This window comes from Pleurodeles waltl, chromosome 6 (genome assembly GCF_031143425.1).
Source record: "Pleurodeles waltl isolate 20211129_DDA chromosome 6, aPleWal1.hap1.20221129, whole genome shotgun sequence".
NCBI lineage: Eukaryota > Metazoa > Chordata > Amphibia > Caudata > Salamandridae > Pleurodeles > Pleurodeles waltl.
Window position 1 is genome coordinate 12395330 of NC_090445.1, and position 22831 is coordinate 12418160.

General features: G+C 48.8%; 1 protein-coding gene across 1 annotated transcript in view; it reads right to left on the reverse strand.

Moving 5' to 3' along the window:
• The window catches only part of LOC138299020 (uncharacterized), a 335289-nt gene that overhangs the window by 98451 nt on the left and 214007 nt on the right, over nucleotides 1–22831 (reverse strand). Inside the window, exon 16 of the mRNA XM_069236923.1 lies at nucleotides 2796–2835. Coding sequence (XP_069093024.1) covers nucleotides 2796–2835 — 40 coding nt within the window. The remainder of the gene's footprint in view (nucleotides 1–2795; nucleotides 2836–22831) is intronic.

The following is a 22831-nucleotide window of genomic DNA, read 5'->3' on the forward strand; positions in this document are numbered from 1 at the left end:
TTTCTGAAAGGTCATCATAAATCCTTCTTCCTTCTGGCCCTAAATGATGTAAGAGAATTGCTTGTTTCTGTATCGGACCACATTTGTCTCCACCATTGCCAGAATATATGTAAAAAACATATTCTTCTACCTTTTCCAAAGAATAGTGGGTTCTCCAGGTGTAGGTAAGAAGGTGGGCCGAGCCATAATGCTTTGTTCAGCCATCCCGAAAAATAATTCTACAACAACTAGCTAAAATAATTAATTAATACAACAAACTAAAATAATTTAAAATAATAAACTTAAATAAACTTCCTCTTTGTTTATTTGCGTCTAATGACTATTTTATAATTATTACAGTCTTGCAGTCCTTCCTCTGTCCTTATTACAGTCCTGCAGTTCTTCCTCTATCCTTGGTCCTGCAGTCCTTCTTCTATTTTCACTTCACGGTCTTTCCTCTATCTTCCTCCTGCACTCCTTCCTTTAATCGTCCCTTCGCGTTGTGAGGAAAACAATACTTCTCACACGTTACCAGCTACATGTGTAAAGGCAATGTGGACTCTTAACTCGGACTTCACTTCAGTAAGACCATTCAGTAACATATTTCCGTTGTAATATCACGTAATTTTGACACATTACTCGTTGTGCACGTGTACCGTGAGGCACACTTCAGCTCGGATTTGTTTGTGTGCACACAACTGGAATCCAACTCTATCAGCACGTGCTCTGCCCAGCACACATCGTTCTGCCAATTCAGCACATGTTGTCCTTTCAGCCCATCACACGTCGTTCTCTCGACGTTTAACGAGGGAACGAGGCAATGAAAATAATATTTAAAATATTTACTCGAACTCGCACATTCACATCGCAAATCCTTCATTCAGCCGTGACAAATCCTTCATTCAGCTGTGACACTTCTCCGAAATATTTAAACGTGCCGCTCCTTTTTAGGGTCGAGCCTGCGCTAGCATGCGCTTGCGCATGCGTATCGCTTGCGAGACGCTGTATTAGTTAGAAAAGGGCTCGGAGCCCCATCCATGTCACGTCAGTGTCTTTCATTGGTGCGTGGGCTTGCCTTTTAAAAGTTGCTTGCTTTCATTAGTGGAAGGCATGCATACGTCATGTCTTTTCCAGTGCTTAGCCCTCCTCAGGGGCAGCGACCAAGTACTGAAAACATACGAGGCTCATTGTTTTCCGTCCGGTTTGTGGACTTCTTTTTTTGCAGCGCGATCTCGCTTGGCAGAAGTCGAGCGCTTTGCATGACATCGACCCTGTTACATAGTTAATTGCACTTTTGCCGGTTACGTAGATAATTGCACTTTTGCCGATATGTTTCACTACGAGTGAACTGTAGCAGCATAATCGCGTTCTTTTTTTCCATTTAATGAGGCGAGAAAAGTCCGGTTGGGAGTTTACAACTGCTAATACCTCTAACACGGAGAAATGTGAGACCCGTTGCATTGCAAATGCTTGTTTAATAATGCTTTCAAGTAAGTCACTTACTGTCAGTCTGTAGTATTAAGCAAATTAGTCCTTTCCAGCTGGAAGTCACCAATTTCCGTCCCCTGCCAGGCTAGTTGTCACCAATATATGTAGTAACTCACGCTGGCAAGTGAGTTAAATCTTCTATATTGAGTCCAACAACAATGACCTCCAGCTGACTGACAGCAGAACAACTGCCAACCTCTGGAACTTTTATTCCCCTCCATTCCACATTGCATCAAAACATTACCTAATGAACAGAATTTCCTACACCTATGTCCCGTACACGCGTAAAATGGCATCCCCACACTCACAAAGTCCAGGAAATGGATCTGGAGTTGGTGGGGGCACCTCTGCTAGTGCAGGGGTGCCCTCACACACAGGTACCTGCACCCTGCCCTCTTGGCTGAGAGGGCCTACCATAGGGGTGGCTTACGGAGACCTGGTGTAGTGGCCCGTAGTGAAAACGGGTGCACACACCCGTTTCAGGAAGGCTGCAATGGCAGGCCTGCAGAACCCTTTGCATGGGCTCCCTATGGGTGGCAGAATAACTGCTGCAGCTCATAGGGATCCCCTAGAGCCCCAATGCCCTGGGTACCCAGGTACCATATACTAGGGACTTACATGGCGGGACCAGTATGCCAATTGTGGGAAGAAAAAAGTACAATTTAGAGGAGAGAGCAAAAATACTGAGGTCCTGGTCAGCAGGATCCCAGTAAATAGTCAAACACACTGACAACAGGCTGAAAATGGGGGTAACCATGCCAAAAAGGAGAGTACTTTCCTACATGCGTGAACACCCACAGTCAGGCACTGACCTTACCCGGGCGTGGACTGGGCCTGTGGAACAGGTTTAAATGTTTGTAACGTGACAGATTTACTCACTGCACAGACCTGAACCACTCTGCTAAGGTGTTTATTAACAATTCAGATCCACTGTATTCAGCATCACTGAGGATTTTTTTTTAATTAATTCTTGTAAGGACCCATAGCAGGTGTTACAAATCCAAGTGGTTTGCCTAGTAACGTATACTTTAGGAGATGTGTGTGGCTCATTGGCCGAGACAATGGGGGATAGTAAACTTCAACTCATTTTGTTAATGCGATTTATTTTGTCCAGTTTCACTCCGACCGGCAAACGCATCAGTTCAACACAAACCAAAACCAGACCCCGATTTGAAGATGCGGTACCAACAGCACTGACTGGCATCAGTACATTGATCACGCTAAGGAGTTTCATCAGCAATCACACTCTCTGGTTGTAGGAACGAGCCATAGCTTGTTACTAGGCATCGTTCAATGTGGATCTTGTAAAAACACAAACTTGTACTTACTTTGCTGATTAAGGGCCCGCCAGTTGGTCTTCTGGTCTCCCTGAAAGAGAAAGCAGATGCCACATATCAGATCAGGGGGTTCAGTACCAGGGGCAGGTATTGTCTCTGAAGGATGCGGGTCTCAGGGCACCTGGTCTAAGGGAGTCAGGCATTGAATGTTAACATGGGTCAGAGCACTAGGCATGACAAGATCTGGTGATGCCACCGCTTCCCAGGGGGTAGATTTAAGATCTGGTATCAGACCTGAGAAAGGGGAGACATCTTTACCACTCATATGTATTGTGTCCTGATTGCTCATGAATCCCTCCGCTGCTCTGCCCTACTCAGTCTGCTTCCCCAACTTAGCCCCTTCTATGCTGTCATTGCCTTTACCATTCTCTCCTTCAGCCCTGCATGCCACAGGGACATTCAGAGCATCATCTATCCAGGTCCATCATCCCTTACCTGCCTGCACTGCCCCCTCCCTTCTCTCGTTTATCTGCACTCTCATGACTTCTCCCAGCACCCCACTCCCTTCCACCCGCACCACTTCCTTGACTCTCTACACCATATATTAAATGCTCTAGTCAAGCCTCTTCCTGCCCTGCCACCTCCATTACCCACTTTTCTCCCTACCCCTACCTACATCCATTACCATGTGCCCGTGCACTACATCGCCCATCTGTGGCTGACACCAGTGGCTGAAGTGTGGCCTGAGAAGATCAGACTGCCGGCCTTGGTTGAAACTCAGGACAAGTCAAATAGAGCCCTGAGGTGAGCACGGAGCACGTGTGGACTCCTCCTCAAAGGCTGCCCTAGTAACTGATGCACCATCTGTCTGCCAGCACCTGTACCCACCCCAACCCCACGGGCATATAGCATATCAGGTGCCCCCCTCTGCCATCCCTGCCTCCTTGGTGTCCAGGTGAAGACAGGCTAAGAGTGACTTCCACCATCTGTCTGCCAGTGCCTCTCCCTCCATGGGCCACAAGGCCTCCAGCAGGTCAGGTGCCCCCCTCTGCCATCCCTGCCTCCTTGGTGTCCAGGTTAAGACAGGCTAAGAGTGACTTCCACCATCCGTCTGCCAGTGCCTCTCCCTCCATGGGCCACAAGGCCTCCAGCAGGTCAGGTGCCCCCCTCTGCCATCCCTGCCTCCTTGGTGTCCAGGTGAAGACAGGCTGAGAGTGACTTCCACTATCTGTCTGCCAGTGCCTCCCCCTCCTTGAGCCGCCATCCGTCTGCCAGTGCAGCTCCCTCCATGGGCCACAAGGCCTCCGGCATGTCAGGTGCCCCCCTCTGCCATCCCTGCCTCCTTGGTGTCCAGGTGAAGACAGACTAAGAGTGACTTCCACCATCCGTCTGCCAGTGCCTCTCCCTCCATGGGCCACCATCTGTCTGCCAGTGCCTCTCCCTCCATGGGCCACAAGGCCTCCAGCAGCTCAGGTGCCCCTCTCTGCCATCCCTGCCTCCTTGGTTTCCAGGTGAAGACAGGCTAAGAGTGACTTCCACCATCCGTCTGCCAGTGCCTCTCCCTCCATGGGCCACCATCTGTCTGCCAGTGCCTCTCCCTCCATGGGCCACAAGGCCTCCAGCAGGTCAGGTGCCCCTCTCTGCCATCCCTGCCTCCTGGGTGTCCAGGTGAAGACAGGCTAAGAGTGACTTCCACCATCCGACTGCCAGTGCCTCTCCCTCCATGGGCCACCATCTGTCTGCCAGTGCCTCTCCCTCCATGGGCCACAAGGCCTCCAGCAGGTCAGGTGCCCCCCTCTGCCATCCCTGCCTCCTTGGTGTCCAGGTGAAGACAGACTAAGAGTGACTTCCACCATCCGTCTGCCAGTGCCTCTCCCTCCATGGGCCACCATCTGTCTGCCAGTGCCTCTCCCTCCATGGGCCACAAGGCCTCCAGCAGCTCAGGTGCCCCTCTCTGCCATCCCTGCCTCCTTGGTTTCCATGTGAAGACAGGCTAAGAGTGACTTCCACCATCCGTCTGCCAGTGCCTCTCCCTCCATGGGCCACCATCTGTCTGCCAGTGCCTCTCCCTCCATGGGTCACAAGGCCTCCAGCAGGTCAGGTGCCCCTCTCTGCCATCCCTGCCTCCTTGGTGTCCAGGTGAAGACAGGCTAAGAGTGACTTCCACCATCCGACTGCCAGTGCCTCTCCCTCCATGGGCTACCATCTGTCTGCCAGTGCCTCTCCCTCCATGGGCCACAAGGCCTTCAGCAGGTCAGGTGCCTCTCTTTGCCATCCCTGCCTCCTTGGTGTCCAGGTGAAGACAGGCTAAGAGTGACTTCCACCATCTGTCTGCCAGTGCCTCTCCCTCATTGGGCCGCCATACGTCTACCAGTGCCGCTCCCTCTATGGGCCACAAGGCCTCCAGCAGGTCAGGTGCCCCTCTCTGCCATCCCTGCCTCCTTGGTGTCCATCAGAGAGGCTAGGGGTGACTTCCACCATCCGTCTGTCAGTGCCTCTCCCTCCATGGGCCACAAGGCCTCCAGCAGATCAAGTGCCCTCCATCTCCCCCTTCCTCCCTTGCCATCCCTGCCTCCTTGGTGCCCAGGTGAAGAGAGGCCAAGGCTGACTTCCACAGGTGGCTTTACTGTTGGGCCCTCGTGCTTGGGACCCCTTCCTCATCTCCATTCTGTCTCCTCTCCACTGAACCGCTCCCCACACTTCCTCTCATACCTCTGATTGCATTAAATCAAATTACACTCTTATCCCAGGTTACTCATCGATTCACGTCACTGGCGCCACGCACACCTGTGGCTTGCACCAACACTTCTAATTCAAGCACAGACCCCAGTCACTTCTTTGGGTTGTACCACCACTACTGACAGTGTGCAGCACCCCTCACATGAGACACCTCTTCAAGCAGGGGTGTAGAATAAATACTGCATGACAGTGGGGTGATAGCTGCACAACCCTGCAAAAACAGCACAAAACCAGCAGTGACACGACCAGAGTATGTGTCAGGACCCTGGGCACCACTGCCAACCAGCCCTGTGTAGTCTACAACCACACACTCCACAAGCAGACATGCCAGTCTGCCCAGGACAGTCAGAGCACCACAAAGCCACAGTACTCTCAGTGGTGTGCTAACCAATATTACAGGACTTGACACTCCTCGCCTATCTTATCCATTAGTAAGATCTGTCTCATCTACCCGAATTCTTGCCCCCGTGGTAAGTCAGTCTCCTCCCCTCTAGTAATTCCCTCTCTCCCCTTAGAGAGTTTGCCTCCTCTCCCCCTTAGTAAGATCTGTCTCCTCTCCCGCCATCAATGCCCCCCTTAGAGTGTCAGTCTCCTCCAGTAATGCCCTCTCCCCACTAGTAAGATCAGGCTCTTCTCACCAGTAATGTCCTCTCTTCCCATTACTAAGATCGGTCTCATCTTTCCCAATCAGCAAGCCAGCCTACTTTCTCCCCATTAGTAACATCAGTCGCCTCTCTCCCCGTTACTAACATCAGTCGCCTCTCTCCCCATTAGTAACATCAGTCGCCTCTCTCCCCATTAGTAACATCAGTCTCCCCTCTCCCCATTAGTAACATCAGTCTCCCCTCTCTCCATTAGTAACATCAGTCTCCCCTCTCTCCATTAGTAACATCAGTCTCCCCTCTCCCCATTAGAAACATCAGTCTCCCCTCTCCCCATTAGTAACATCAGTCGCCTCTCTCCCCATTAGTAACATCAGCCTCCTCGCTCCCCGTTAGTAAGATGAGCCTCCTCGCTTCCCGTTAGTAAGATCAGCCTCCTCGCTCCCCGTTAGTAAGATCAGCCTCCTTGCTCCCCGTTAGTAAGATCAGCCTCCTCTCTCCCTGTTAGTAAGGCCAGCCTCCTCTCTCCCTGTTAGTAAGGCCAGCCTCCTCTCTCCCCGTTAGTAAGGTCAGCCTCCTCTTTCCCCATTAGTAAGATCAGCCTCCTCTCTTCCCGTTAGCAAGATCAGTCTCTTCTCTCCCCATTAGCAAGATCAGCCTCCTCTCTCCCCATTAGCAAGATCAACCTCCTCTCTCCCTCTTAGTAAGATCGGTCTCCCCTCTCCCCATTAGAAACATCAGTCTCCTCTCTCCCCATTAGTAACATCAGTCTCCTCTCTCCTCATTAGTAACATCAGTCTCCTCTCTCCTCATTAGTAACATCAGTCTCCTCTCTCCTCATTAGTAACATCAGTCTCCTCTCTCCTCATTAGTAACATCAGTCTCCTCTCTCCCCATTAGCAAGATCAGCCTCCTCTCTCCCCATTAGCAAGATCAGCCTCCTCTCTCCTCACACTAGTTGTCCCCTCCCTCCCACTAGCTGCCCCTCTCTCCTCACACTAGTTGTCCCCTCCCTTGCCCCTCTCTCCTCACACTAGCTGCCCCTCTCTCCTCACACTAGCTGCCCCTCTCTCCTCACACTAGCTGCCCCTCTCTCCTCACACTAGCTGCCTGCCCCTCTCTCCTCACACTAGCTGCCCCTCTCTCCTCACACTAGTTGTCCCCTCCCTCCCACTAGCTGCCCCTCTCTCCTCACACTAGCTGCCCCTCTCTCCTCACACTAGTTGTCCCCTCCCTCCCACTAGCTGCCCCTCTCTCCTCACACTAGCTGTCCCTCTCTCCTCACACTAGCTGCCCCTCTCTCCTCACACTAGCTGCCCCTCTCTCCTCACACTAGCTGCCCCTCTCTCCTCACACTAGCTGCCCCTCTCTCCTCACACTAGTTGTCCCCTCCCTCCCACTAGCTGCCCCTCTCTCCTCACACTAGCTGTCCCTCTCTCCTCACACTAGCTGCCCCTCTCTCCTCACACTAGCTGCCCCTCTCTCCTCACACTAGCTGCCCCTCTCTCCTCACACTAGTTGTCCCCTCCCTCCCACTAGCTGCCCCTCTCTCCTCACACTAGCTGCCCCTCTCTCCTCACACTAGTTGTCCCCTCCCTCCCACTAGCTGCCCCTCTCTCCTCACACTAGCTGCCCCTCTCTCCTCACACTAGCTGCCCCTCTCTCCTCACACTAGTTGTCCCCTCCCTCCCACTAGCTGCCCCTCTCTCCTCACACTAGCTGCCCCTCTCTCCTCACACTAGTTGTCCCCTCCCTCCCACTAGCTGCCCCTCTCTCCTCACACTAGCTGCCCCTCTCTCCTCACACTAGCTGCCCCTCTCTCCTCACACTAGCTGCCCCTCTCTCCTCACACTAGCTGCCCCTCTCTCCTCACACTAGCTGTCCCTCTCTCCTCACACTAGCTGCCCCTCTCTCCTCACACTAGCTGCCCCTCTCTCCTCACACTAGCTAGCTGACCCTCTCTCCTCACACTAGCTAGCTGACCCTCTCTCCTCACACTAGCTGCCCCTCTCTCCTCACACTAGTTGTCCCCTCCCTCCCACTAGTTACCTCTCTTGTCTACGTTGTCCTTCCCTCCCACTAATTGACCTTCTCTCTCACTAGTTGCCCTTCTCTCTCTCTGGTTGCCCCTCTAGTTGCCCTTCTCTCTCACTAGTTGCCCCTCTAGCTGCTCTTCTCTCTCACTAGTTGCCCCTCTAGCTGCCCTTCTCTCTCACTGGTTGCCCCTCTAGTTGCCCTTCTCTCTCTCTGGTTGCCCCTCTAGCTGCCCTTCTCTCTCACTAGTTGCCCCTCTAGCTGCCCTTCTCTCTCACTGGTTGCCCCTCTAGTTGCCCTTCTCTCTCACTAGTTGCCCCTCTAGCTGCCCTTCTCTCTCTCTGGTTGCCCCTCTAGTTGCCCTTCTCTCTCTCTGGTTGCCCCTCTAGCTGCCCTTCTCTCTCACTGGTTGCCCCTCTAGCTGCCCTTCTCTCTCTCTGGTTGCCCCTCTAGTTGCCCTTCTCTCTCTCTGGTTGCCCCTCTAGTTGCCCTTCTCTCTCTCTGGTTGCCCCTCTAGCTGCCCTTCTCTCTCACTAGTTGCCCCTCTAGCTGCCCTTCTCTCTCACTGGTTGCCCCTCTAGTTGCCCTTCTCTCTCACTAGTTGCCCTTCTCTCTCACTAGTTGCCCCTCTAGTTGCCCTTCTCTCTCACTAGTTGCCCTTCTCTCTCACTAGCTGCCCCGCTGGTTGCCCCTTTCTCCCAGTGGTTGCCCCTCGCCCCCATGTACCCCGCCTCCCCTCTGCCCCTGTCCCTGTCCCGTGTTTGCCCCTCACCTGCCCCTCGCCTCTCGTTGCCATGTCTGCCCCTCACTTTCACGTGTTGTGGTGTTCACGACACTTCCGGCTACACTCTGCTCGATTTGTGATTGGAGAATAAAGAATAAACCCGCCCTCGGGAGCTAAGCGGCGTGCCATTGGTTATATCTGATAAACAGGGCGGTCCTCGCGGCTCTCATGGAAGAAGGACTTGCAGTAAATGCTTGGTGGTCGGCCATGTTGGTTTGGGCTGGCAGCAGACTGGTCCACGGAGGACGCAGGATCTACTGGTGTCCGACTATACGTTCATTCAAAGGCCGCTCCTTCGGCATCTGTAATCCGATAAGCAAATAAGAAGTCGCCTTTGCGAGGCTGTGCCCAATCACAGCCGTAGTTAGAAGGGAGGCGGGACCAATCATTGACATCCAGGATATGCTAGTGAACGCCAGGCGACCAACCAGAGGTGTTTTCAGACTTCCGCACAGAAAGTTAACCCAATGTCGACGCCTCAAACAAGCATTGGCAGAGCCAATAGGTCTGGCGTTACAAATGCTTCTTTTGCTTTGTCATGGCTTTTGTAAAACGGTATTTTTTTGGGAAGCTGCCGGGCCTTCAGTAATTCAAACAAATGTCTACAGAGAAGCATATTTCTGGGGGCAAAAAATGCGGACCTTACCATATGAATCCCTGGCACTAAAGTGAACTACTTTATGTGTGGATGCGCCGCCGGTGTAAGGGCCCCAGCCAGTAACTGACAGTGACCTCAGCCAATGAATTGAGTGGGTTGCTCTCTTGTCACCTGATATATGCTGCAGTGGGTGGAAGAAAATGTGAATGACGCAACTGAGCCTGACAGAAAACCCCTAAGTAACAATGTTATACACATATTTTTTGTAACATTAAAATGTCTTGGCTAACACCAGATTTAAAAAAAAGCCAATGGATCTGGAGCTGGCTGCAAAACGCCTGGTTTAACTAATGGTGGGTATGCAATTTTTTTTGTAATCCTTATTACAAATAGATAGGGTTAAAAAAATAGATAAGTTCAGAAGCTTGCAAAGACAGAGTTGCATACACAGAGAAAGTTGCATAGATTGCAGGGGTTGTCTAGATAGATTTGCAACTATGGATAGACGGATAGATAGGTACAGGTACATCAATAGATAGGACAGGAAATCGCAATAAACAGCACATCATCAATTAATAGTACTGATAGCTAAATGTCTCTAGAAGCAAAACATACAAGAGCACTGAAAGCAAACTAGAAAGACATAAGAGCAGGGTGTTTATCTCAGTGCTTAATTTGAGACTGGTTTCCTGTGGGGAGCAGCAGCAATTATTTTTGAGGGCCAGCACTTAGTTTTCTGCATCAGGCATTTACTGCAAGCAAAAGACACATATGGGACAGACAGAGGCAGCGAACAACGAAAAAGCTTTACAAAGAGAGAAAGCAGAAAGCTGCACGAGTGAGCTGAAAGGGCAGGGAGTGCCTGTAAATGAACTAAAGAGGCCCAAGATGGCTTTAGGATTACACTGCCTCAGTGTTCTGTGCTTGCACGTTTAAATACAGCAGCACTGTGTTTCAAAGGAGAACTTTGGGCACCGGCACGTTTTTTATTTACAAACTGAGCAGTGGTTCACAGCATTGAAAGTAAACTACAAGGACATCCAAGCAGGCCATACAGACTAAATTGGTTAATTGGTAAGTATAACTGTAGTCCTCAATTAAAATACTCTCCGGTATGACATACAGGAGTGCAGTTATAAAAGCACTTCTTTGCATGCATACTAAAAAGAGGATAACTTTGTAAAGAACATTTTCAAATGGACACACTCTGGTATGCTGTGAAACAGTGGCAGGCAGATAAACAAAAAGCTGCTCTAAAAGGAATTTGCAATAGCAGGATACCGGAACTAATAAAGCTGGAATGTGCCCTTTGCTCACGTCAAAAGCAAGAGGAAGAGATAGTAGAAAGCATCCTTAAACAGTCACCAAAGGAAACTTCTGTGCGGATGAGCTCCTTGTGAAAGAGCAAAATGCAGTTACTGGAAGTGAAGTTATCCAGTGGCTGAAGTGGGCTCACCCACTAGTGGGTGGAAGAAATAGTTCAATAGTGGGTGAAAGAAAAATATGAATGACACAAAAACAGACAAATGCATGAAATAAGCTGGCTAAAAGCCCCTTTAAGTAAGTCTAAGTATATTACAGATATTAACTCCAGACTTAAAAATGGCGTCTAACCCGAGTCTCGATACGGTAGCACCAGAACACCCAAGTTTTGAGTACTCTTAGGAGTGGGAACTAATTTGCATATTCGATGACTCCATGGGAACTGATGCCATAACCTTTGACAGCAATGACAACAAGAAGTGAATTCAGTGCAAATTTAATCTGAGCAGATACATTTAAAATAAATAAAATAATACTTAAATGTAATCAGTGTAGACTAGGCCTGGACTGTGAATAGCTTGTGCCAATCACCAATCTCAAAACACCTAAGAGTCCAGAAACAAAGAGAAGAGCAAAAAAGAGAACAACATGGCGGATGGTCAAGTTATGGATTGTATTGTGTGCTTTGGTAACCATACCCCGCAAAGTTCCATGATTTTTCGCATTTGAGCTAGAACCATAACTAAGTTTTTAACTGTGTTTTTCAGTGCATTTATATCTATATACATGTAGTACAGGTGTACACACACACACACACATATTTTTTATAGATATATAGATATATATATATATACATATATATGTACAATGTACAGATTTTATATATTGTGCAATATATAGATATAAGAGAGCAGTAAATATAGATATATGTATATACAGATATAACTCAGTGGTGGTCGTTATTGGGTAGTTATAGTTACGTTTGTTTTTCATAAACAGAGCGCTGTTTGGTTTGCTAAAACCTTTGGCACCGTTTGACAAATCTGTGCAAAACTTCCTCCCCCAAAAAAGTTAATCGACTTCAGCTCCGTTTCGTTTGCACCCTGAAGTCGGGGTGTAGGAAAGTACCATCTTGCCTAGCATGTTACCCCCATATTTCACTGTATATATGTTGTTTTAGTGTATGTGTCACTGGGACCCTGCCAGCCAGCCTCCGAACATGGCCATGTAACATGTCTAAGATCATGGAATTGTCACCCCAATGCCATTTTGGCATTGGGGAGACAATTCCATGATCCCCCGAGTCTCTAGCACAGACCGGGGTACTGCCAAACTACCTTTCCCGGGGTTTCACTGCAGTTGCTGCTGCTGCCAACCCCTCTGACAGGTTTCTGCCCTCCTGGGGTCCAGCCAGGCTTGGCCCAGGAAGGCATAACAAAGAACTTCCTCAGAGAGAGGGTGTTACACCCTCTCCCTTTGGAAAAAGGTGTCAGGGCTGGGGAGGAGTAGCCTGCCCCAGCCTCTGGAAATGCTTTGATGGGCACAGATGGTGCCCATCTCTGCATAAGCCAGTCTACACCGGTTCAGGGATCCCCAGCCCTGCTCTGGTGCGAAACTGGACAAAGGAAAGGGGAGTGACCACTCCCCTGACCTGCACCTCCCAGGGGAGGTGCCCAGAGCTCCTCCAGTGTGCCCCAGACCTCTGCCATCTTGGATTCAGAGGTGTGCTGGCACACTGGACTGCTCTGAGTGGCCAGGGCCAGCAGGTGACGTCAGAGACTCCTTCTGATAGGCTCTTACCTGTGTTACTAGCCTGTCCTCCTTCCTAGGTAGCCAAACCTCCTTTTCTGGCTATTTAGGGTCTCTGCTTTGGGGAATTCTTCAGATACCAAATGCAAGAGCTCATCAGAGTTCCTCTGCATCTCCCGCTTCACCTTCTGCCAAAGGATCGACCGCTGACAGCTCAGGACGCCTGCAAAACCGCAACAAAGTAGCAAAGACGACTACTGCAACCTTTTATTGCTTCATCCTGCTGGCTTTCTCGCCTGTTTCCTGGTGGTGCATGCTCTGGGGGTAGCCTGCCTCCTTCTTGCACCAGGAGCTCTGAAGAAATCTCCCGTGGGTCGACGGAATCTTCCCCCTGCAATCGCAGGCAACAAAAGACTGCATCACCGGTCCTCAGGGTCCCCTCTCAGCACGACGAGCGTGGTCCCTGAAACTCAGCAACTCTGTCCAAGTGACTCCCACAGTCCAGTGACTCTTCAGTCCAAGTTTGGTGGAGGTAAGTCCTTGCCTCCCCGTGCTAGACTGCATTGCTGGGTACCGCGTGATTTGCAACTGCTCCGGCTCCTGTGCACTCTTCCAGGATTTCCTTCATGCACAGCCAAGCCTGGGTCCCCAACACTCTAACCTGCAGTGCACAACCTTCTGAGTTGTCCTCCGGCGTCGTGGGACTCCCTTTTGTGACTTCGGGTGGACTCCGGTTCACTCCTCTTCTAAGTGCCTGTTCTGGTACTTCTGCGGGTGCTGCCTGCTTCTGTGAGGGCTCCCTGACTTGCTGGGCGCCCCCTCTGTCTCCTCACCCAAGTGGCGACATCCTGGTCCCTCCTGGGCCACAGCAGCATCCAAAAACCCTAACCGCAACCCTTGTAGCTAGCAAGGCTTGTTTGCGGTCTTTCTGCGTGGGAACACCTCTGCAAGCTTCTTCACGACGTGGGACATCCATCCTTCAAAGGGGAAGTTCCTAGTCCCCTTCGTTCTTGCAGAACACAAAGCTTCTTCCATCCGGTGGCAGCTTCCTTGCACCCTCAGCTGGCATTTCCTGGGCATCTGGCCACTCTCGACACTGTTGCGACTCTTGGACTTGGTCCCCTTGTCTTACAGGGACTCAGGTCCGGAAATCCACTGTTGTTGCATTGCTGGTGTTGGTCTTCCTTGCAGAATCCCCCTATCACTACTTCTGTGCTCTCTGGGGATTGTAGGTGCACTTTACACCTACTTTTCAGGGTCTTGGGGTGGGCTATTTTTCTAACCCTCACTGTTTTCTTACAGTCCCAGCGACCCTCTACAAGCTCACATAGGTTTGGGGTCCATTCGTGGTTCGCATTCCACTTTTGGAGTATATGGTTTGTGTTGCCCTATACCTATGTGCTCCTATTGCAATCTACTGTAACTTTACATTGCTTGCATTACTTCCTTTTGCTATTACTGCATATTGTTGGTATTTTGTACATATATCTTGTGTATATTTGGCATCCTCATACTGAGAGTACTCACTGAGATACTTTTGGCATATTGTCATAAAAATAAAGGCCCGTATTTATACTTTTTTTGCACCGCATTTGCGTTGTTTTTTGACGCAAAAACGGCGCAAACTTGCAAAATACCATTGTATTTTGTAGGTTTGCACCGTTTTGCGTCAAAAAGCGGCACAAATGCGGCGCTAAAAAAAGTATAAATACGGGCCAAAGTACCTTTATTTTTAGTATATCTGTGTATTGTGTTTTCTTATGATATTGTGCATATGACACCAGTGGTATAGTAGGAGCTTTGCATGTATCCTAGTTCAGCCTAAGCTGCTCTGCTATAGCTATCTTCTATCAGCCTAAGCTGCTAGAAACACCTCTTCTACACTAATAAGGGATAACTGTACCTGGTACAGAGTGTAAGTACCCCTTGGTACCCACTACAAGCCAGGCCAGCCTCCTACACGGGGGCAGAGGAAAAAGAGTGGTCGCACACCACATTTCCCCATCCATTTTCCATAGACTTTTTTAGGTAGCACTAGTGCGCAAATTGCTGAATGGAATTACACCGAATTTAGGAAGCTAGATCTTGATTCAGAAAGCATGCTTTTTGTGATTTGGTGTAAATCCACTCACTAGGTTTTGAGAAATTAAGGTGAAACAATCTTTGTATATCTGGATAGTTCGATATGCGGGACTCTCACGAGGGTCCCTCAAACCCAATAAAAAAAAAATAGAGTGTTCTGATTGGCAGAGAAAGCATTTCCCTTGGCCCAATACACTCCCTCATGAGACATGCTCCTGTGGGAGCGAGTGCTCTGATTGGTTGCAAACAACATGAAGAAAAATGTTGCTGTCAGCCATTACAGGACTCAAGGGACCTAGTCCAAAATATTTAAAAATATATATATATTTATAAGGGGGCAGGGTAAGCATACACTGCCCCCTAGACTTTGCAGTGAGGGGGTACCAGAAAGGTAAAAAATCAACAGTTGTTTTTACAAGCCCATTGGACTCCTGCAGTATCGCAGAAAAAAGCCATCCATTTTGTTTTTTATATATTTAGGGAGGGAGGTGCAAGTGGGGCTCTGCTCCCTGAGCCTATTTTGAGCCCTTGGTCCCCCTCTCCCTAAGCCTGAAGTGGCCTGGGGACCCGATCCCCTGAGGCCAAACGCTTAATTGAAGGGGAGGGGTGGCGCAAGGCCCCCCTCTTGAGTCCAAATGTGCCCTCAAGACCACATCTCTGGGGCCAAACTGTTTATTGTACTGGAGGGGGCCCCGGGGACCCAATTTCCCCAGGCCTAAGTAAAGAATAAAGGGAGGTGAACCAGCTGGCCCTTCTCTCATAGCCTTTGAAGTCCTGGGAACCCTGTCCCCAGAGGCCGGCTCACAGACTGTGTCCCAGGGAGCCCACCTCCGGGGAAAAAGTGTTTTTTTCTTGTCCACATCAGTGAGGGCAGGGAAACATATGTTTGCAACATGCATTCCCTGCCTGCAGCAGCACAGGCAGGGAAGGTAGGTCTTCTCCTACCTGGCAAGAATTTTAAAAATGCTTCCGCTGGGTGGGAACAAACTGCCGTTTCCCTGCCCACGCTCCTGAGGGCAGGGAAACACACATTGCTGCTACCCAGAGGTAGCAAGCATAAACAGCTGCTGCATCTGGGTGGAGCAATGCCAGCCTCACCAGTATCCAGGGAGCCGGCTGGTGCCGCAGGGACCTCAGAGCTCCACTTTGGCCTCCAACTAGTTGTGGGATGGGTGCCCTGGGGGGGCCGTGGGACACCCAAAAAGGCTCAGGGAGGGGAGATGAATTTCCCTGTCCCTTTACAATGGAATTGGGCCATAGGGGATGGGTTCTCTGGGGTCTAATATGGCTTGGGAGGAGGACCATGCGCCTCCCCCTCCTCTATTATTAATGGTTGTCCCAAGGTATGGGGTCACATTTAGGCTTGGGGGAACCACATGCCTGGTCCCCAAAAAGAACCGTTTTTGGGTACATGGGATGGGGACCCTAGGCCTGTTGAGGTCTGGGGAGGGGGCCACATACTCCCTCCCCAATTATTATTCTTTGGCCCCAGTGGACGGAGTCCCTGAGCCCCATCGGACCTTGGAGAGGGGGACCACACACCTCCCTCCTGAAAAATAACTGTTTTTGGCCACTGCAAATGGGTTCTCTGGGGTCTCTTGAGGCTCGGGGGGGTCACATGACCCCCTCCCATATTATTAGATGTTGGGTCGGGGGGATAGGGTCCCCAGGGCCTATTTGGGCTTTGAGAGGGCGACCTCATGCCCCCTCTCCTAATATAAATGTTTTTGGCACCAGGAGATGGGGTGTTGGGGCCAATAGTGGCTTGGGTAGAAGGGGCTCTGCAACGCCCTCCCCTGCAGGTTGCTGGCTGCCTGTGAGGGGTTGGCTGTAGGCCAGGCTCTGTGGCCAACCCTCTACCACACATAGCCAAAGGCGGTGCACGGCGGGGTTTATATATAATGCTACTTTATGGTAAAGAAAAAACCCTAGAAATTCACTGAAAAAACAGAGGTTAAGGTGCTGTTACAATTAGGAATTGTAATATCTCAATTTGCATAAAAAAACCTTAGAAATTCACTGAAAAAAACCGAAGGTTAAAGTGACATTATATTTAGGTTTGATAATAAGATTTAACTAGTTTTTAGAAAAACCTTAAAAATTCACTTGATAAAACACAGGTTAAAGTGACGTTATAGTTAGGTGAACATTTCTGTGCCAACGTAACATTTTGAACTAAAAAAAAAAGAAGTTCACCAGCTATAGTTAGCAGAGCCCATCCATGTGTGGGTGATTGTAGCCATGAGCTTAGTTGCCCATGAAGTGTTTGGTACAGGCTCAATGTTGCACATAACAGAAGGTTGCTTCACCAAGGAGGGTTGTATGTGTGATGGCATTAATGATGTTTCATATTATGCTGAGCTATTCTGTACTTAAATGCCATACCCCTTTATATGGTAACGTGTACAAAGGTAGCTTGGATGATGTCATCAGTAATGTCATACATTATGTCATAGAACATGTAGAGAGAGATGTAATATGTGAGGTCGCAAGCAGTGCATGGCGGGGATGCAGATTATAGGTAGCTCAGCTAACTATAAGTGGTGAATTTCTTTGTTTTCTGAGTTCAAAACATTAGTGTTGTCATTGACTGATTCAGCTAAGTATAACGTCACTTTAACCTTTGTTGTTTTCAGTGATTATATATATATATATATATATAAATTCACTTAAAAACCCAAAGGTTACAGAGACGTTATAGTTAGGCTCACATTTTAAACATACAACAAAATAACAAAATCCACCTGGCGTCCCCGCGTGCACAGTTTTTCCTTCAATAATTTGACTTCTAATGTTTAATTGATATTTTTATTGACGTTCTAAAAGTTGTCATGAGTGCTGTAATATCTGGGGTAATTAGCAGTGCATGGAGAAGGTGCGCGTTATAGTTACCTTAGGGCACACGTTATAGTTACTTGAAATAACTCAAACTGCTGAATTTCTCTGGTTTTGTACAAGTGAAATCTGAGCCTAACTGTAACGTCCCTGTTTTTGTAAGTGAATTTCTAAGGTTTAAAAAAAATTATATTTCCTAACTATAACGTCCCTGTAACCTTTGGTGTTTTCAGTGAATTTCTATGGTTTAAAAAAAATGTAAAGCAGCGCATTCCCCGTTCCCCAGCCGATCTCGGGCCTAGGGAGCCCATCCCCTGGGCCCAGCCTAAATATGTTATTTTTTCTGTGGGGCGAGGGGCGAATCTTAGGCCCGGGGACCCCATCTCCCAGGGCAGGCCACAACATATTTTTTGGGGGTGGTGCCCACCTCCCTGTGCCAATTTTGGCCCGGGGACCCCATCCACTGGCAGCCACCAGTATTAAATGGGGGAGGATGGGCTACTCGGCCCCCCTCCCTGTGCTGATTTTGGCCTGAGGTACCCCAGGGCCCAGACCCCCTCCAACACTAGAATTTGCCCTGGGGGGGTGGTTGTCCCAGGGGTACGCAATGGACTCCCTTCCTTATCTTTTATCAGCCGCAGGGTGGTGCCGGTCCCTGCGGCTGTGGGTGGGCCGCATGGCTCTCCCTTTGGTCCCCCTTTGATTTACATTATTAGCCCTGGGGAGGTGGTGGTCCCAGGCTAAGAGGTCCGCAACAGACCCCCTTCATTCTTTCATTTTAGTTCTGGGGAGGTGGTGTTCACTGGGAGGGCCACGAAGACCCCCACATATAATTCAACATTAGCCCTATGGAGGTGGTGGTCCCCGGGGCTGCAGGAGGAGGGGTGTGTGGCCCCGTTGCATTTCATTCAAAAGCTGAGTCCAAAGATGGCTGCCAGTGCTTCCTTGTTGAAGTGTTGGCAGCCAATCAGTTACGTCCATGGGACAAATAAATCAGCAGAGGAGCCACGTCCCTAGATATCTGTATTTTCTAAACCCTAATATCTCCAAAACTACTAAAGGGTTTTACACCAAATCACAGAAACATACCCTCTGGGCCAAAATCTAGCTTTCTGTCAAATTTGGTGTACTTCCGTTCAGCGGTTCGGGCTGTAGTCATGTTAAAAAATTAGAAAAAAACCATTGACATAGAATGGGGAAAAAGTGTTTTGGGACCCCCCCTTTTTCTCAGCCTCTGCTTCACGGATCACCCTGAAACTTTCAAGACAGCTGAACTGGCCAAAGTGTAATTTTTTTAAATTTGGAGAAGATTAATCAAAGGGCGCCGAAGTTGCTAGCAAAACAAAAACGCTTTGTCTATGGAACAAATGGTCCCAACTATAACTACCTACTTGCGACCGCCAGAAGGTAACTAAGAGAGAGAGAGAGAAATATTACAGTGTGTTTTATGTCAAGGCTTGCCTTCCTTTTCTTTATGAAACGCAGCACACACTAACAATTCGTAGACACAAACCACATTTCAGAGTTTGTGGGAAAGAAACTACCAAACAACCATTGAAGTACAGGAGTCCTACTTATGAAACTTTATCAGTGCGTCAAAGTCCTCTTTCTTGCCACCCACCCAAGACAGATGTCTATTATTTTCATTGTGCTTTCACTTTGATATTGTTTTTTAGAAAATAATAATTTGTTGGTCAGCGTTGATATTTGGGCATTCTTCACACTGCTAACCCTGTTCTTCTTTCCTCAGGGTCCACGTTGCTTGCTGGTCTCTTCCAAGTGCGTCCACAGGCTCCTTTGTGGTCATCATGCTGCAAGTCTTGATCCAAAGCCCTGGGTCGCCTAATACTCTCCCTCTCAATAAACATTATTACAATTTTACATTTCACCAAAATTCTATGTTTCCTCTTAATTAGCTTTTTAAAACTAACGTTTACAAAATCACTTTACTAAGGTTGAGAGGGCAGGACCAGGGCTTAATCTGAGCAAGAAGGGGCATTTTATCAGCTGGGACTGCAGACCTTTATTGATTGCTTACTCTGTGAATGCCTCAATCCAACAAGCAATGGCCTCTCCTATTAAATCCATAGAAAGCTCTTTTAGAAAAGTTTTGGCACTGCAAACCTTGCCTTGTGGTAGTAACAACCTTCCAGTCTCTCTCACTGAGGATTCCAGAATTCCAACTAAAACATTTCATACAGTAGAATTACCCAGGAAACAACTGCAAAAAATGTGTTTTGTGATTTAGCGTAATCTTCTGTGGCTGATCCACCCCCCTCTGTCCTTCAAGTCACTGTCTGTCCGTGTTATGTTGGAGGCGAATGTCCGCAGTTCGATGCAGGCTCGCAGCCATCGGCAAACACCTCCACTCCACGGGTAGAAAACATTTAAAAAAAGGAAATTAGTGTCACATAGCTGCTTGAAGTAGACTCTGATTCAGAGAGATTATAATTAAACCGAGATGTGAACAGATTTTTTTTTACCCTACAACAAAAAGCTTAACAAACACTTATCTAAAATTCCTCTTCAAGTTCATATAAGAAAATTCTAGACTCAGTGGATATACTAAGTCAGTGTAGTTCCCTGAAACCAACAATGACTGCACCCCGCCGACTGCACCCAACACCCCGCTCTCTCATACTCCCACAGTCTTGACCACCCATGCAACACTCCGCACTTATGTCCATGCTCCTCAACACCCTCTCACTCACCAAAAACGCAACAGAGATCTGGGACTTGCTGCACAACAATGCCACGGACCTGCTGTTCCTCAAAGAAACTTCGATGAACTCTGCATCAACACCTAACTTTGCTGCAGCCATCCCTTCTGGCTACAAGATCGCATGGCAAGACAGACTTCACAAGCCCAGACGCTCAGCTGCTATTGTCTACAAGACCACCATCAGCTGCACTAGCTCTACGGATAAGCCATCCTCCTGCATGGAATAGTTGTTGTTCAAGCTCCACATCACAGCCAACATCACCCTAAGCGGCACTCTCATCTACAGACCACCCAGACCACGCACCAACTTCACAGACACCATGACAGGCTTCAGAGCACCACTCACCCTGGAGGCTAGCAATTACATCCTACCCAGAGACCTGAGCTTCCACCTGGGTGACCACGTCGACCCCAACTCAAAAGCAGTAATTGAAGACCTTGGAAGCCTGGGCCTCACCCAACGAATAAAGGGATCTACCCATGTCTCGAGATCCCTCCTAGACCCCATTTTCAGCACCTTTGACAACATCTGAGTCAAAAAGCCCACACAAGTCTCCTGGACAGACCACACCTTTGTCAAGTTTAGCATCCCCATCATCGTCCAACGCACACACACCACCACCAGACCAGCCCGCCAAAACTGGAACAGCATCACTGACAAGGACTGTAACACCGCTCTCAACACCCACGACCCAAACATAGCAACAGCTTCTCCAAAGCTATCAGGAGTTTTAACAACTGGATTACTTCCTGTTCCAAGTTCCTGGCCCTCTTAAACACAGCAATACAACATGATCCAGACCCCAGGCCAGTTGGTGCAGAGGAACCCAGACTGATGAACCGCCACTGCAAACAACTGGAGCATGAATAGAGATCGAGCAAGGACACTGCAGACAGAAACAAGTTCAAGTTCGCCCTGAGACGATATACCAAATGATCCGGACTACCAAACTCACCTCTCAGGCAGACCTCATTGATGTCAGCACCAACAGAAGCAAATAAATCTTCACCATCGTGAAAGTTTCACTTCACCAGTGGTCACCTCCAACTCGATCACTCCCTGGCAGGATCTCTGCAACAATCTAATTCTTCAACAGCAAAATCACTGCCATTTAGAGTCATTTTAACCTGCAATTGAACTTGTCAGACCTCACCAAATGCCTCCTGATCGTATCCAAAGAACCAATGCTAACCACGTGGCCCATCACCACCCCACAACAAACCATTGCCACCATGAAGTCCATCCACTAAGGAACCCCATCAGATCCTTGCTCCACCAAGCCTACTCCATAGGATGCAACCCATCAACACCATGCCCACAACCCCTCTGAATGTCTCCACCTCTCCTGTAACCTTCTCAGATGAGTGGAAACAAGCAACAGTCATCACATTGCTGATGAAACCCTCAGAGGACCCTTCAACACTCACCAACTATGGACCAATCTCCCTGCTACCATTCCTGGCCAAGGTCTTGAAGAAAATCAGCAACAGACACCTCACTGAATACCTCAATGACTGCCTACTCCTCAACACCACTCAGTCTGGTTTCATACACAACCGCAGCACAGAAACTGTCCTCATCGCCACCACGGGGTGACACCGCATGACTCCAGACGGAGGAGATACGGTGGCCTCATTCAGTAGCATTGAATCCACTGCATCCTCATCCAATGCCTACACGCCATTGGAGTCCAAGGACACGCTATCCGAATGATCTGCTCCTTTCTGACGGGAAGAACATAGTCAGGCATCCTGACACTGTACACCTCAGACGCCTGTGACTTTATCTGTGGGATTCCACAAGGATCCTAACTGAACCCGAGCCTCTCAACGCATACACCCTGTCATCCCTGATTTATTCTTAACAAGTGCAGTCATCGATCCAAAGATGAGAACTTTCTTTTTAAACTACGGCAACAATTCTTAAAACAGGATTGACAGAGTTGGTTTGTGTTGACTGTCTCAAAAAAAGAAACTGGTAGTAAGACTAGACCTGAAAGATGCGTATCTTCAGTTTCTATGTTCTGTCCACACAGGAAATTCCTACAGTTCCTTTGGTGGGGCAAACCAGCTCTCCTCTTCTCCATTTGGTCTGTCTTCAGCCCCATTGTGCTTTATAAAACTTAAAACCCTTTCACCTTATTAGTGAGCCCAGGGACTTAGCACGTTAGTCTATGTGGCTGATGCGCTTTCTGGCTCAGAACCTGCAATTATATAGGTTCACCTGCAACGGGCCATGTCCCACCTTCAGGAGTTGTGATTTATTATCAATATAGAGAAGTGTTATTTCCTTCCCTCTGAGTCTCTAAAATATCTGGTGTACCTGATCAATTCCTGCAGCTTTCAACTTACACTTCCCAAAATGTCTATCTTTTAAAAAGAACCGAGAGTCTTTGTGGCTCTGTCCCATATGTCTAGGACGACTTGGCAGTGTAGTGGGTTCATTAGCCTCCTCGATGCAGGTGGTGTCCTCGGGACCCCTCCATTACAGGCCTTTGACAAAATTAAACGTAAGACATAAATGTACTCCTGTGGACCGTTCTGCAAGGGACGCCTGTGGATCAGGAGCAAGGGTAGAAGGTATCCTTAGAACTGCAGATTGTCTACAAGAACTACTTTTATGAACTTTTATTGTAAATAAGTTGATCATTTCTCTACTTTTGTCATTAATATGCTTTG